General features: G+C 50.6%; 1 protein-coding gene across 2 annotated transcripts in view; it reads right to left on the reverse strand.

The window, feature by feature from the left end:
* Nucleotides 1–568: 568 nt before the first annotated feature.
* The window catches only part of LMF1 (lipase maturation factor 1), a 181,030-nt gene continuing 164,778 nt past the window's right edge, over nucleotides 569–16,820 (reverse strand). For both annotated transcript variants that reach the window (XM_065644838.1, XM_065644836.1), the window contains 2 exons: nucleotides 10,612–10,724; nucleotides 569–900 (listed from right to left, as the gene is read on the reverse strand). In XM_065644838.1, coding sequence (XP_065500910.1) covers nucleotides 726–900; nucleotides 10,612–10,724 — 288 coding nt within the window. In that variant the 3' untranslated portion in view covers nucleotides 569–725. The remainder of the gene's footprint in view (nucleotides 901–10,611; nucleotides 10,725–16,820) is intronic.

The raw sequence follows: 16,820 nt of genomic DNA on the forward strand, positions 1-16,820 counted from the left end.
GGCAAGCCTGACACAACGGGGTTTTATGTGTTACACAGGTTGCTTTGATAGTTTTTTTTTTTTTTTCCCCCTGCAAGAAGAAACGTGTGCAGCAGAACGTGCCAACAAGCCATCGATTATTATAAGCTACCCTGGCCAGACGCTGGCTGTTTCAGACGCCGTCCACGTTCTTGCTCTCGCTTCCCTCCCATCTCTGTGATTTGGGCTCACTGAGGAAAACTCACGTGCTGGGACAATTTGGGGTGATTTTAAACACAGACCGAGATGAGGTGAAACTCCAAAGCAAACAGGAGGGACAGGGGAAATTCAAGGTGAGGTCCCAGCATATTTTCTCCAGCCTGGGGACACTGCCCAGCCCCAGCAGCCATCAAACAATGCAACAGGTTGGGGAGAGCAACACCAACACCTACCCTAATTACAGTATTTGTTCACCTTTTTCCCCAAATTCTAGAGCTGACGATTTCCTGGAAAAAGGGATCAATCATCAGGCAAGGCTGTGGCGAGAAGGATGAACAGAAAGAAAGACGAGAAAAAACAGATGACAACAGCAGGTGGATAGGTTGGCTGGGAACCTTCAGTATAATATGTGATATGGGAAGAAATGTGTGAAAAAACAAAGATACGGATAAAAAATACAGAAAGAGGCAGGACATATCATTTGTACGGGGGGTGACCGCTCCCCCTGTTTCCCAGCTGGTCCCTCTTGACCTCGCTTGTCCCCTCCATCAGTCCCGCACGGGGTACGGCCAATTCCTGTCTTCAAAAAACTTCTTCAGGCCCTGGAGGTTGACGGGGGGGAAGTAAGGACCGATCCTCTTCCGAATCCACCACCTCCCCTCGCTGGCGTGCTTTCCCCCAGGTTGGCTGAACTTGTACTTGAAGTGTTCCCCTCGGATCCACCTGCAGAGACACAAACCACAGCAGCTCAGGACGGGCTGGGCCCGCTCTTCGGCAGCTGGAAAGGCACTGGACCCCATTTACGGACCCCTGGGAGAGGAGTTTTTGAGCTTTTCCATAGCTGGATGGAGAAATGGGCTGGAGGGTGCTCAGTCTGGCTGGTTCCCGCATCCCGGCCCTCCATCCATCCACCCATCCATCCATCCATCCATCCATCCATCCATCCCCGGGATGGCCATGGGCAGCGATGCCACCATCCCTGTTGAGCTCCTGGGCTTCTCTGGATGCAATTTTGGAACAATGCACAAGGCAGAGCAGCTTTAACACTCCCCATGCCCTCCCCACCACCACTGCACGCTCCACTTCGCTACAACCAACTTTGAAACAATAACAATAAAAGCAGGAAAAAAATAATTTTTTTCTTTTCTGAGAGCAACTATTGAGTATTTCTGCCCAGAATATTTCTAGGTACGGAGCCCAGCTCCCACCCCGGCTCCCCCAGCATCCCCCTGCCCCGGCCAGTGGCTGCTCCTTCTGCTCCGCAGCTTATTAGCGGGGCTACGAGCGCATCTGTTTTCTGGTCGCCCTGGGAGTTGACAGAAAAGGAGATTTTAAAGCAGTGCAGAAAGAAGCATTCATCAGTCTCGCGAAACACATTCGGAGGCTAACCATGCCGCCGGGTTCGGGGGGTTTGGTCCCGCTTGATGTAGGGCATGCTGACAAGAGAAGGAGTAACACCCCGCTCCTCCGGCGTCGCGGTCCCTGCTCGCAGAGTGCATCGCCGCATTTGCTGGATAAGTTCATAAAATAAGCCACAATATAAAAATGTCAAAGTCATGTCAGTGCTCATTTAAACCTGCTTTGCTTCACTACCAAAATACAAACCCTGCTACTGAGCGGGGCACCGCGCTCCCGCAGCTGCTCGCTCCCGGGGCTGTGCCTGGGGCAGCGCAAAGTTCCTTCCTACTGCTCAAATAATTAGGGACGACTCCGATACGTTTGCCATTAGCGCTCACCTTTGTCACACCGACGGGACGCAGGGGAGTTTGCAGACGACGGACAAAACTGCACCCAATTAAAAGGGCTGCTGCAATCACATCTCGACATCTCAATTTAAATCTTGCTGGGTACCCAGATGAGCGATACAGAAACGATTCTGCTGACAGAACACATTAACGCAGAGCTGTTCATCACACCCATCACCTGCTGCTGACTTGTACCAACCGGCAGTAATTCTGTTTTCTGATTGTCTCCTGGCTGGAAAACAGGACAAATATCTCTCTGTTTCCCCCTCCTTTGAGGACGAAGGACGGATCCGAGGAAGCCCAAACTAAAGCATTTGGAGCTGTACTGGGACAGCTCTAATTTAAACTACTGGCAAGGGCTGGGTGCCAAGGGAAGCGTGGGGACAGCGGTGTCCCCGATGCCGCAGCGCTCCGCGGCAGAGCCTCCTGGATCACCCCGCCGCACAAACCCGCATCTCAGCCCCGTCCGTGCGGCCCTGCAGTTGCTGCCTTCTCCCCTCGCCACTTCTCTGGGGCTGGTAAAAAGGCAAGCGGGGGCTGAGATGTTACTCCCAGAGTGTTTACTTCACAGGAGCACAAAATTTCATGCTAATAATTAGAGCACAACTGAACAGCAACATTCCCGCGGGTGCCGGTAGCCTGCAGGCTCCTGTCCGGGATGGTCAGAGATTTCCAAGCTGTGCCGCTTGATCACTTTCTTGAGTTCAAAAAACACCTCCACCTCCCAGAAAAGCTTCACTAGCTGATTTTGTGTCAGCCCCTCTCCTGCTCGAAGCCTCCTTTCACCGGCCACACCGGGACTTTCGGAGGTTTTTCTTCACTAACGACTGCAGAGCATCTCCCCAGCTGGACCCGTCCCCACGTACACCCGCACACGGGTACAACGGGGTGCCCCACGCTGAAGCACCTCTCTGCAAACCCCACCTGGCAAAGTTCTCGTTTTCTAGATGGGGATGCAGAGCACAGGGAGCAGGTGACTTGTCTGAGCTCCTGGGGCAGAGCTGGGAGACCTCAGGAGATGCCTTGGGACAAGCACCTTCTCCCCCACCTCAGGGACCGTCCTATAACCCCTTTGGAACGAAAATTTCCACGTCCCTTTGGAACGGGCTTGCCTGCCCAGATTAAACAACACCTATCATCTGATTTGGTATGATTTTTCCCATATGTTCTTTGTCTATTAAAGCGTTTGCTATCAAAGGGATTGGCCTGTAAAACTAGAAGCGTGTGAGCATTAAAGCCACCACGTGCAATTCAAGCTGCATTTTTGTGGCGTAAAGTTTGCCCTTCTATCTGACCGTGTTTCAGGCTCTTCCGTCCAGAGCCTAAATCAATCTGGAGAACCTTTCCATGGCTGCAGCAGCCAACGTGGGCTGCAGGACGGAGAAAGTGCAGCAGGAATATGTCAGAGTATCAGAACACCTCCGAGCACCAAAACAGGATGGCAGCATCCAGACGCCAAGCTATTTGTCCTCTCCATCCTTCCTGGGGTCGGGAGCTCTGGGAGGAATGCACAAAACCTGGAACCCCCAGGAATCTTTCCTTGCAAGGCTCAGTAATATAAAAGCTGCTGAGTTTAATACTCACCGGAGCCCCTCATTTCAGGGCTCATAGACTTTACAAGCTACCCCAGTATTTATAATGTACCTGGGTGCCTCAGCCCTGACGTTACGGGATTTCCCAGCTCCTCCTGCGCTGCCTCGCTGGTCCTGCTCCCTCCTCGGGATTCGGGGAGCGAACGTGCCCGGCACTAACAGGGCTGAAGCATTAACACCCCCGAGCCCATCATTTCCGGGCTCAAGAGAGTTTACAAGCATCACTCGGAGCCCTTGTAACTCGGGCAAGACGCACGTATGTGTGGTTGCCTGCAGATTAAGAAACTGCTACAGGCTACAGATCACCTTGTCAGCAATTGCTTTTGTTTTTTGCAACTTTGGGGCTCTGGCAAAGACTTTCTGGGTGCTGGAAGGGATGCACAGGTCTGTGACACTGCTGGCATGCGTGAACCTTGCCTTCTGCTCTGGAGAAATGGGAACATGGAGTCACAGAAGCACAGAACAGGTCGGGTTGAAGGGACCTCCCCAGCTCCCCCAGTGCCCCCCTGCCACGAGCAGGGACATCTGCACCAGCTCAGGTTGCTCAGAGCCCCGTCCAGCCTGGCCTGGGGTGTCTCCAGGGATGGTTCAGCCACCACCTCTCTGCCCAATCTGGGCCAGTATTTTACCACCTTCATTGTAAAAAATTTCTTCCTCATCTTCAAGAAGGTCATGGGGAAGGTACCTGACCTTGTCTACATTAAAAGGAGACTTATGCCACTCATATTTGGAGGAGGCTGAGCCAGACTCATGTTTCAGAGGAGACACAAAGCTCAGGAAGGACAATCCCAGCTGCGGGCAGTTTCCCAGGATTTACCGAGCGGACACGAAGCAGCAGCTCCTGGGGCAGCGCCGGGCAGCAGCCACGGCAGCGCAGGGAAACGGCTCCGGAGGAGCATCTGCTGAACCAGCCGAGCCCGGGACACGTCCCTCAGCAGACACACGAGGGCAAAGGAGTCACTTGAGAGGCAAGAACCAAGATACCGCCACCTAAAGCACGTCAGGCATTCCTCCTCCAGCAGAAGGAAGACCCTCCCTGCTCTAGCAACAACACAGATGGAGGAATAGGGGGTTGGACTAGAACACCTTTGAAGGTCCCTTCCAACCCAAACTATTCTATGATTCTATGACAAGGGACAGAAGTGACACTTCGGCAGCTTCTCCCAAGCCCAACGGTGGTGGCCGGGAGGTGCTGGCAGAGCGATGGTGCTGATGCTGGAGGAGGGAGGACCAGGGACATGCCCAGAAGGGCAAAGCTACAGCCTCAGGGAGGGCAGAAAGGCTAAAAATAATCAGCATTATTTTTCAAATGAACATCCCCATCCCACCAGATGCGCGGCAGCAGCTGCGCTGTAGCGCTTTTAAGATTCGATCATATATCAGCCTATTATGACATCTTCCAAGTGTACGTGTTAAAAATTAGCAGCAAGATTGGAGTTGTTGGGATGGAGGGCTAAATCTCCCAGACAGCTGTAATTAGTTCCAGAGGGTGCAGCTGTCTCCCTGCAACAGCTGAGGGGTTCGAGGGAAAAAGCCAGAGCCGGTGGTTTCTGTTAGAATTAATGGCCTGACAGGGCAAGGCGGGGTGGGAGAGGGAAGAAAGAAACCAAAACATGGGGTGCCTTTTCCATTTGGAAGGGGTTTTTGCATTTTTTTTTTTTAATCTTGAAGTTCCCCACTCCATTGTAAATCAGGGAGCAAGTGGTGGTGGAAAGTACAAATTCATGACAGGAACGGAGCCTCCATCATCGGCTTTCTTGCTTTTTCTAGCCCCGTTAGCAGGAGGGACCATAAATTCATCTTGGCGCAAGTTTGCAGAATAAGGGCGGTTTTACGGGTTGTTTTTCAACGCTGCTGACTTCTCTTTCTCCAACGCTCCTGCAAGGTCTGGCCCTGCAGAGCCGGAGCATCCTCAGAACTCTCTTGGGAGATGGGACTGGGGTTTATCCCCCTGGGGACAGGCTGCAGCTGCCACCGCTACGAGACGCGCCTGGAAACCCGATTTTATATCCCAGGAGAAATCCCGATGCTTTGAGACCAGCCCCGTCCTCCCTGACAATGCTGAAACAGCGAGGGTGTTTTTACCAAAAGAAAATCCCTTAAACTTTCCCTCGGGACAGTGGAATCATTTCATTCTGATATCAGACATTTGTAATGCTGGTGATAAAGGTTTTCTTTCCAATTACAGGCCAGGGTGTTTCAAAAAGATGGACCCAATTTCAAAGATGGACCCAATTTCAAAGATGGACCCAATTTCAAAGCAGTAGATTTCCCGATGGCAACATGCTACGACTACACAAAAATTGACAAACGGTTTAATGAGCTATCAAGTTGTAGTAACCTTTTTATAAATGCTCTATGTTCCCCCATTTGTGGGCGGTTCATCCTACACCTTCTGCCATATGTCCATGGTGACTGACATGGCCTGAAATAACAGTACGAGATGCCCCCAGGTGTATATAAAGCCCAGTAGCTGTGGCACAAATGGGAAATAAATGGGCAACTGAATAATAATAAAAAACCAATACCAAACTCGATATTCTTCTCACTCTCCTGCAGCCGGGCAGCATCAAACGGGAAGCGCCACCTCCATAAATAACAGCACCGCTACAAAGCCAGGTCTTCAGCTGCATGTTGGGGCTTTTTCGACAAAGTGCTACTATAATTGGAATAAAAGTTCTTAAGTGAACATGACTTAATATCAGAGACACCGAACACTTCATGTCAAAAATAAAAACCTGATTTTCTTTTTTTCCCCCCTCTTTCTGTAGGCAAAATCTGATTTTTGTTTTCTTTTATTGTTGCAGTCTGTTTCCATGACGGTGTGTTAAACACTTATTAATTTCTCAGCCAAAGCCCTACCGTTCAGATTTATGACGGCTGGTGTTTTATGAACTATCCGCTGCACAATAATATTTTGTAAATCTACATTCCACAAACATCACCGTGCTTGAAGTAAAGCTTCACACTCAGCCAGGCTGGTGCTCAACAATACCCTCATTTTTAATCAGTCACCTGTTTCTCATTTTAAGTTTATCACACTTGAAAAAATACTATAATTTCTAGAGTTGTAAAGAAACCTACAAACTTTGGTCTCAGAAATTTCATTTCGAAGGCATTAACTCATTTTGAAAGTCCCTTGGCTATTTAAGGTGTAGAGTTTCCATTAACAGAATAAACTCCGTGGAGTATGGAGCGTAATGTTCTTATGGAAAACAGTCCCTTCCCCTAATTATTTAGTCTAGCAGGGAATGAAAATAATTAAGTCTCAAAATTCCCTTTAGAGTGGAGGGTGGGGGGGAAATATGGTAGGAAAATCAGCTTTTTTTCCACCCAGCTACCGAAGGGAGCAGGGACGCCCTTACAAAACCATCCCAGCTACAACCACCCTGAATTATCTTTTATTTCCTGGTGTAACCGCTGAAGGCTTCAATTTAAGGGTTTTGTTCACAACTAAAAATGAAATTATAACAAAAAGACGAGGGCTGCCCGCATCCAGTACTCAGGTGAAGATTGCTGGATTCAAAAACTGGCTAGATTGTCTAGATTTGAAAAGCAGGTACCCTGCTCGCTGCCTCTTCTGGCAGGTTTTGCGCCCAGATCGCAGGGTGCAGATGGATCGCCAGGTCCTGGCCACAGCCGCCGGCCCCGCCGGGAGCCTCGGTGTGCACCCGCGGGGGTGTTCACAACTAAATAAAGAAATGGTGCATTTGAAACTTCAAGGAAAAAAAACCCCAAACCGAGCAGGCGAGCCCGCCCGAGCAGAATTAACTGCGGGCGAAAAGCAGCCGCCGGAGCCGCTGTGCCCGCGCCAGCCACGAGCCTCGACCCAGCAGAACTGCGACGGGGCAGAAAAACGGGGAAAAAAAAGGCAAACGATCACTTCAGTGTCCTTGCGCGGCCGAAGCGTTAACAGCGAACGGGGAATAACTGCAGGAATGTAAATAGCAGCACGAACTGGTGAGTGATGGGAGAGCCCAGCGCGGGATCCGACCCAGAGCCGGGGAGCACCCGCCCGGCTCCAAATGTCCGGGGTGTTTGGATTTGGCTCGCTAAGACCCAAAACATGACCCGCAGCACGGGATCCAGAGTGAAACGGGATGTCGGAGTTTGGTCTGAGCCAAAATGAGCATTTGTAAATCGTTATTTTTATTTTACGCCACCCAAAAATACACTTAGACCCATGAAAAACTTTTAAAGCAAAGCTAATGCCAGAGCAAAGGCAGCTGACACATAAAACCAGCGCTGGATCCTGATCTTTTCCTACTATAAAATAGCTGCTAAAGAGTGAAAACAGAGTCTGTGCTGTGGTTAAACCAGGGTAACGCATGAACCAAACCCTGTTCACAAGATCTAGAGCGGCGTGTGCTCAGCTCAGCATCCACGCTGCTGTGTCATTACCTGCTGGACCTGCCCGCAGCCCTCTGTACGCTCCGCAATCGTTATCCTGCAAAGACTAACGAAGACGAAGACTTGCTTTCGGTTTTGCTTTGAGTTCCTGAACATTTCACATCCTCACTTGTTACGGAATACCATAAAATAAACCTGTTCGCCACCTGGACCAATGTAGCACTACCCGGCAAAATCCCCCTTCGTTATTTTGCTTTTAAAAAGAGTTCCTGTGTTCAACTACTTTAATTTTTTTTAACACCACTGACGCCAGAAAGCATAGCAGAGATGCAGCTCGTCTCTGGCAAAGTCTCGGAAGGCAAGATATGGTATATATTTTCTTGATTTTTTTAATCTGTTACAGTGTCTTGTTTTCAGCCTGAGTGGCGGTGAGCACCAGGAGCAACGCTGACGGCACCAGAGGACACGTGGTAATAAACAGCTCTGGGATTATCAAATGCTTCTGCCGCTCCGTGAACCGCCAGAGCCGTTTATTGCCAGCAGCCAGCAGCTGGTCACGGCTTCTGGCACCTGGGGACACCTCATTCAAATGGGTGACTCGGTGTCTAAGGGTCCCAGGTTCTGCTAAAACCCCCGGGGTCAGTCGGCACTTTTAGGTTGGTTTTTGTTAATTAAAAAAAAAAAAGGCAACGCAAAGGAATGCCCGGCAATGAACGCCACTTGGCGAATTTACGGCACTGAGATTCGGAGACGGGAGCGAAGTTTGGTGAGACTCGGTTGCTAAACCCACCCGAGACGGAGCCGCCACGGTGCCGGTTCTCCAGTCGCTCTTCCAGCTCGGCTTTGCCAATGATGCCCCAACGCCATCCCCATGACCAAGGACGCGGCTCCTGCCGCATCCCGGTGGGTGAGCCCTCGCACTGGGATGGATTTCTGCCCGCTGTGAGCTCCAGTGCTCGTTAGTGCCCTAACGAGGTGCCCACCGCCTTCGCCGCGTGGGCGATGGGGCTGCACCGTGCCCCTTCCCTGGCCACCAGAAAGGTGCCACCTCCATGGGGCTGAGCAGCCACCAAAAAGGGGGTGGCAGGGAGCAGCCGGGAGGCCCCGCTTGCTGTCACAACCTCCAGACCCTACTCTGGCTGATAAACACACGTGCGGTCAAATGAAGGTCCATAAAACCCAAGCAAAACCACAGCCAAGACGGGAACACAACCCGGAGCAAAGAGGTTCCACGTGCTCCTCTCAACGCCACCGAGCCGACCAGCTGAGCCCGCAGCATCAGCGCGCTGCTCCTGGCATGGAAAGCCAACCCTGGCACAGCTCATCACAGCTAAAACCCCGCCGTAAACATGATTAAAGCTGCATCTCTCCACGGCAAGGGCTGTGCTGCTCTAGCCGAGCACGACTTTTGTAGCAATAATTAATCGAGGTTCCCCAGAGCCCTCCTGGACCGGGGCCAGGGTGTCATTATTTGTGTGTAACAGATCTGCTGTGCAACCCGACAAATTGTGACACCATCCTGTAACGTGTCCCGAGCCGTAAACCATCGTTTACGGGAGCTCTGGTGCAGCTGTGAGTCTCTGGATCCTGCCCCACGTGCCGCTGGTTCGCTCTGCGATGCTGCACTGACCGGAAAAACGGCTCCCAAGCGAGAATATGTGCAAAACCCCCAAAATAACTCTTCTTACAGCTGGCTTGGCTCCTGTACCTCTATGTTCCCATCAGCCTGGATGGATGCTCTGATGAGCTGCCTGCACAATATGATGGGGCTGGATGCCTGGGGAACTCCAGAAATTAGACATTATTAGAAATATTATTAGAAATACTCAAATATGATGGTGTGCAACTCACTTGGTGGTTATATTCCAAGCTGTGCTCCTGCTCTGATTTTTTTGCAGACTATATGCCGACATACATTCAGCTCAGAGTATAAACCACCTTGGGTTTATACTTTTACACCAGCTTGGGATGTGTAAACCACCTTGGAAGAAGCACTTTGGTAGAAGGTGGAAGTTCTTAGTGTCTGAGCTGGAAAAGGAGTCCCTCCTCAGCAGGTTTGGGGGCTGCACTGGGATAAAGCTGAAAAGCATCAGCAGGGTTCAAGAGGAAATTCTTTTCGCATGGGGCTGTGAACCTTCATCCCTGTTTGCAGTGCATCCTAAGAGCCTCAAATGGAAAATATTAGCAAGAGCATAATATTACTTGAGTTGATCCAAAATTCCCTTAAAATGTTTTCTCAGCTAAAAATAACTTCAACAACAAAATAGACGCTTTTGTGAAAAATTCTCCTTTTGTAGAAAACCTTGAGGTTTTCGTCTGTGCCTTTCTCTTGCTGATGTTTGCTTTGTCTCTTCATTGAAACACAAACACTTCCAAGACAAGTGTCCACACAAACGATCATTTCTGCAGGACCGTTTTGTCTTTGATCTGAGCTCGCAGGATGACCATGGCAAAAAATCCAAAGCTGATGGGCAGGAAACCACTTGAGCAGCCACGATTTCTGTCCAAGAGAAGCACCACCGAGCCCTCCACCGACCTGCCTGGGGACTGGCCCACCAAAGGGTCCTCGTGTCCCCACCGGGAAGGCGTTGAGGTGCCGAGAGCAGCGGCTCTTCACGGTGTCCTCAAAAAACCCACCACCTGGGTACCAGCAAATACAACCCCCAAACCATCAACAGAAACCACGTCTGCACATCCCAGATAGGAACAACACGGAGCCCGGGTGCTTCTCCCTCGGCAGAACTTACCGTGGGGGTTCTCTGCCCACGAACGGGTCGGTGGCCATCAGGGACAAGGTCTCCTCCTCCTGCGCCAGCAGCTTCCCAGCCAAGTGGATGATCCATTCGTTCTGCTCATAGGTCTTGGGGAAGGAATGAGAAATATAAATGTTAGGCACTGCTGGGCTTGTCGTGTAGTGTTATGAGCATTACAGACTTCTGCGTGGGGAGAGGTTACAACCGATTTGGGTAGCAAACGACGAATGTCCCAGTGTTGCAAGGAACAGATCCTGTGCGATCCAATGCTTTGAGGTCCAGACTGAGACCCTCCGGCATCTGCAGGGAGAGCTTTTGACTTTACAAGTATCTACCCTAGCTGGAGGTGTTCTTGCCTCGTCCGTCCCCCAAGTGTTTGATTTTAATCATTTCTTTTAGCAGCGAGCTCCACAGAGGAACAGTAACATCACATTTTGAAATGCCGATCCACCCATTGTTTTAAAGCAGGCTGCTTTCCCCTGGCGTGTTATCAGAGAGAAAACAGAGGAAAGTAACTTTCTATTCCTGATTCCTTTCTCTTATTTAGTTTAACCTAATCTATTCTCTTTACACCCCATGCCATACCATAACCCTGCAGCCATGCAAGGCAGCAGATCAGCCCCGGGAGCTGCAGCGGCAGAATTTGCATTTTCCTCCCTCCACGACTCCTCGCATCTCCCGCTCTTCGCAGGGATTCTTGCTGAGGCTCCATAAAAAGCATTTCCCCTTCTGGTGACTTTCTGTACTTTATCCTTCCATGAAGATTTTTTTTTTCCTCCTTTTTTAATGTGTACCTAAAGGGGTTTTTTAATGCAAGCAGTAGGGGACACTGTGGGAAAGCGAAAGCCGGCAGCTGTACCTGCAGGCCTGTGACTAATGCAGAACATCAAGGCAAAGTTCCTCTGCAAATCTTTTCTAATGGTAAAGTTTGTTATTTCCGTTGCTAAGGGAAACAGAGGAGAGAAAGGAGATGGAAAACACCAAACGCTGGTGGAAAGGCCCATCAAGTGGCAGCTCTACCTCGCAGGGTTTCTGACCCGTGCTCATCGCAATTTCGAGGAAAACCACAGTTATTTAAGCCAACAACTTTTTTAAAAAGATGACTCTCCCCATCTGCCTGCTTCCGTCCTGCCCCGCCGCGCGGCTCATCCTGCCAAGGGCTTGACCAGGTCGCGTTTCATGGGACGACGCACGTCAAGGCTCCGGCCACCCCGAGCGACTCCGTGTCCCTCGAGGGCTCGGGGATGCCCGAGGATCCTCGGCTGTGAGCAAGGACCTCGCGAGAGCTGCCACAGCAATTGCAGATGATCAAATATCGTGAGTCAGAGCTTCAGCATCCTGTGCCTCCCTGCAGAGCCCGTTTTAAAGCGCTCTGTATGATTTCAAGCGCTATTTCTAGGAGGGCCTGGGAGGTGTGAAGGTTCCTGGGTGCAAACTGGGGAGAAGCTGGAGAAGAATAGCAACAGAAATCACCAGAATCCCAAAGCAGGAGCTTTATGGAAGATCCCAAATTTTCAAAGCCAGATTCAAAACCATGAGGCTCTGTAATGGAGGAATCACCTCTCTGGCTCACACGGTCTCCAAACTGTTAATTAGCAGCTCCATGCACATGAGACTTGGACTTCTGGTTTGCAAAGTGTTTTTCTTGTAAAATTTACAACATGTCTGGCCCCGGCAAAGTCTGCGGTGAGAAATTTCCACCCGGTGCAGCCCCCCCCCACAAATCCCCCCAGCACGAAGGGTTAGATATCGCACGTCGCCGATGCTGGGAGCACACAGGAGCCGAGCTGCACTAACGACCGCGCTGTTTAACTCATTACTCTGTAAAGTGATACGGTGGCAAAGGGAGGGGAAAAAAAAAGGAGTCCAGGAGATCTGGGCTGCGTCCAAGGAAGCGTCACACCCCGGAGTGGGAAGGTGACTGTCTGCGGATCCAGCGAGACCCAGCCCCGAACACCGTTTGCAGGATGGGGGGATTCGCCTGGCGCTGAGCTCCACTTTTGCCATCTCTGGGTGTGCAAAACAGGAGGGTCAGAGCTTGAATCATCCAGTGGATTAATTAAAAAGCCGGGACAGATGCACACATTGCTCTAAGGTGGGTGTGCATGCACAAATTGGGTTGATTTTGAGGTTCTGGATCTTCGCCCAGGACAAAGGCAGCTGGGGACCGACCCTGCACCAGCGACACATCCCTGGGCTGCTCTGTCTCCATCAAGACACGGACCGACACTCCATCACCTGCCTCCTGTCCTCCAAAAATTGGGGCTGCACGTCCCCTTGTGCCACACAGGGCCTGTGCCGTGCCTGTACTGGGATTACTGGGGAACCAGTGACCTGCACAGCTGGTCGGAGCACACCAAACCCTGCCCCGAGCTGCCCGACTCCCTGTCCAACCCTGAACAGAGCATCCCTGGGGAGCTGCAGCCATGCGGACATGACTCTCTCCTTTCTCTTTTGAGAGTTTTCTTTCTGTTTTAGCATAGAAAGCAACTAACAAACCTAAACACAAAAAACCCCATCCTAAATCCAACTAAAATGCCTGAGAAAAGCAGCTCAGGCAGAGTTAAGGTTCTGAAAGCAACGCTACCTTCATCCCAAAGCCAAAGCCCGTCTCTGTTCACGGACAGTCTGTGCAGACAACAATTGCAGCTCCCCAGGTCACCTTTACCTGTCTTGACAGCTGGTACCAGCACTCAAGACCTCTGAAAATCAGGTTTTAGGTCTAACACAGTGGACTAACAGGGCAGACCTGGGATTTGGTGTTAGAGCCCAAGGGCTTCAGCCCTGTGCGGTGCTCGGGTTGGTGTTCCCCCCTGTTTTCCGTGCCAGTCTCGCTTCAAACGCTGCCCTGGGACAGGGCTTTGCTCCTTGTCCCCCCGCACGTGGCCCAGGGTGAGGGCCGAGCAGCCCTGAGCATCCCGGGTACCACCCCGAGGCTTCCCCGCAGCTCTTTACATCCTCTGGCCTCTCCACTTACCCGCTTTAGCAGAGTCTAACCATGACATTCCCACCTTGAATACATGAACTTGTATACAGAAGTATTCAATAACTTCACAGAATTTAAAACCGAATCAGTGCTAAGTCAGGCACCAGCAAGGAGCTGGGGGCGAACCAGAGGCAGCAGCGACAAACCTCTGCAGAGATAACAAAGTAGAAAAGAACATAATGAATGCAAAAAACACAGATAAAAACCACCCGGTACTCCAGGGAACATGTTCCCAACTGAAATAATAATAATAAGAACCCTTTTCCTCTAGCTTTAATAGGTCATTTAATGAAAAAGGACTGTGGATTAGCATGGCATTTTATTGAATCTCGGTCCTGGCACAGGCACACGGGAGGAGGTAAGTATGAGATGCACATGTGGAAACAGCTGGAAACTTGGCAGGGGAGCCCCGCGTTATTATTTCACGTGGTTGGGAGCCCTGCACGGTGTCACATCGGCGTGCGAGGGTGGATGACAGAGGCGCTGGGGAGGTTTACGTTTCCCATGCTGTGTCGTAAGGGGCATTTTGCGTGTCACAGCTACACACCGCGGGGAGGGAAAGCGGTAACTTCACCGGCCAGGATGTTTTCACCCAATATTCACGCTGCTGTTTATACTGCTGCTTCCACTTCTGCCTTCAACTGTCGCTGTTTAGGGAACTTGAGCTATCAGCTGGAGAAATAATCCATCTCCCACAGAAAAGAGGGCAGAACTAATGCAATCCTTTGCTTTTTTATAATATTCCAGCGTTTGCTACCGTCTCACTCCCCGAGCAACTTAACCAAGGAAGGTCAAAGGCTGCGTCAGGTCACATCACTTCTCATTATCTCCAATAGCCACATCCCCGTCTTTCTACGCGTCTCCCAAAGAGGGAAGCCGTTTCTCCGCAGGTCTGCCTCAACAGATAGTATTCCAGCAGGAGCAGTTTCTCCAGCCTCACTCAAAGCCATCCCTTAGCCCGGCCTGCTAGCAAACGCTCGGGAAAGCAGCAGGTCCCCGGAGGAGACGGCAGGTCCGGGACGAGGAATAAAAGGCGAAGCAAAACTTTTGGGAACCGGCTCTTACATCTTGCCTATACGGGGAAATCGCGCACCTGGCATAGCTCCCGTATCACCTCTGCATTTGGAAAGAAAAGCCACTTTGTTCCAGAATAGAGTCTAGACAGGGACACACAATAGCCGCTGTAGACAATAATCACTCCCTGCACAGACAAGGTCTTGCTGTGTATTTATACAGCCCGTGGCACGATAGGCTATCGGTCTTATTTGGGTTTCTGGGCACTTCCATCGCAATATTCCTACCAGAGGGGAGGCCGCCCCCGATCCAGCCTGCAGTTTGTCTGAATGCAGCTTGGGGCTCTGAAACCCTTCATATTCACAGGGAGACAAGTAATCGCAGTTAAAAGAAGAAAATAAAATTCTTCCATGCTGAACATGGACCAAAATGTATGAATGCTGCAATGGAAACGGGAAGTGAATTGAGGCCTGGATTTTTAGAAGGGGGAAGAAAGGAAATGTAAAAGGCTGCGCTCAGTGCACTGCGCACGAGGTTTGGGTTTTATGACGTTACCCACACCTCCTCCTCCATCCTGCTGCCGTGCAGCTTTTTCCTGTGAGCACCTTCTGGCTGCAAGACCGAGATAACAGAGGCTTGAATAAAATATTTTGCAAAAATATTAATCGGCCTTCTCTATAAATAGGACTACCTTTTCCCAGCTCTTCCAGAGCGTGTGCCATAACGTGAAGTCTCCATCACGACTCCCTGTTACCACCCATGGGAGATCCTCAGCGCATCAATCCCTTGCTGATGTTTCTCTCTTCTCTTCAGAAAGCAGCTGAAGCTTACCTATAAAATTACACATTGCACCTGGAAAGCACAGGTTGCTTCTCCGTGCATCGCAAACGCTGCTCTGCGGTGGCTTTGCTGACAGTTTGCAGAGCCCTGTAGGGCAGTCCCACCACTCCGAGACTCGTGGAGCTGCTTCAAGGTACAATGCAGCGAGATATTGGCTTTAAAAACCAATATGAAGACGGCATTAGCTTTGTTATATTTTTTGAGCAGGTATTATTTGGTAAGCACCAAGAGCGTGTTGGCCCAATGCAGTCTTCAAGCAGAATAAATAACCTTCATGCCACAGTATGGAGGGGAAAAGCCTTCCCTTTGATTTTCATTTATTCAGGGCACTGGAGGCTTTCCACTGCTGCCCACTGGTGAAGAACAAATCTTTGGTACGATAAATAACTGGCTTTTGTAAAGTCCAAGACATCCCGCTACCAGGAAAAGTGACTAACTCGAAGCCCCAAAACTATGAGCAGCATTTTGTTTTCTGGTTGCTATTTATTAACGATGCTGAATCCACCCATGGCCTGCCAAAAATCTGCCTGTAACACTTTTTGTACCAGCGGCACAGCAGAACTCTGTTCTGGGTTGCGATGGCTGGGCTGGGCTCCTTCTACAAATACCCACCATAAATGAGAAGTCGAATAATTACAAGAGTGTTGCCATCAGTAGCTGGAAGACAGACAAAGCTTTAACAATTTGTCTCCAGCTCCTGTAAAAACAGGATGTCTTTGCACTAACACAATGAGGTTTCAAGGGGCGAAAGTTTTTCCTAATGCTTAACCTGAATTTTCCTGAGATTAAATCATATTCTGCAATTTTATCCATTACTTCCTCCCTTCTCCATGGGGATGCGGAAGCCAAATTGCTGCTTTGCCCTTTGCGGTAGGTTTTCACCTATTCCAAACCTGTTTTGACATCCAGACGCCAGCGCAGATTCGTTCGCTGCCACGGGAGGTTTCTGCAGCTGCTCCTCCCGTGGGTCCCTCTTCTGCACCCTCGCCAGTCGGCTGCATCTCTCCTGATTTGGGTGCTTGGCTGAGGGTCGTGGGAGGGTGACACCACGCACGTCAAACGCCTGCTCATCTATCATCACATTTGCCTTTTCATGATGCTTCTTCACAAGTGTGCTCATCTGGTGATGGACGCTCAGCCCCAGCAGCTTCCTCGGAGCACGATGCTCCGCTCCATCCCGTCCCCACCGCTCCGCTCGGACCCAACCCAGCAAGATTGCCAGGCTTTTAGACCTTGTCCTCGGTTGTGCTCACAGCTCGGTGGCTTCTGCAAATGTAATGAGTCGTTCTTCCCGGTTAGCAGCAGCTCCTCTTAAAAATGTGCATTGAGTTGACTCAGACGTTGGTTTAAATCGCTTTGATGG

The sequence above is a fragment of the Caloenas nicobarica genome, chromosome 14 (genome assembly GCF_036013445.1).
Source record: "Caloenas nicobarica isolate bCalNic1 chromosome 14, bCalNic1.hap1, whole genome shotgun sequence".
In the NCBI taxonomy this organism is placed as follows: domain Eukaryota; kingdom Metazoa; phylum Chordata; class Aves; order Columbiformes; family Columbidae; genus Caloenas; species Caloenas nicobarica.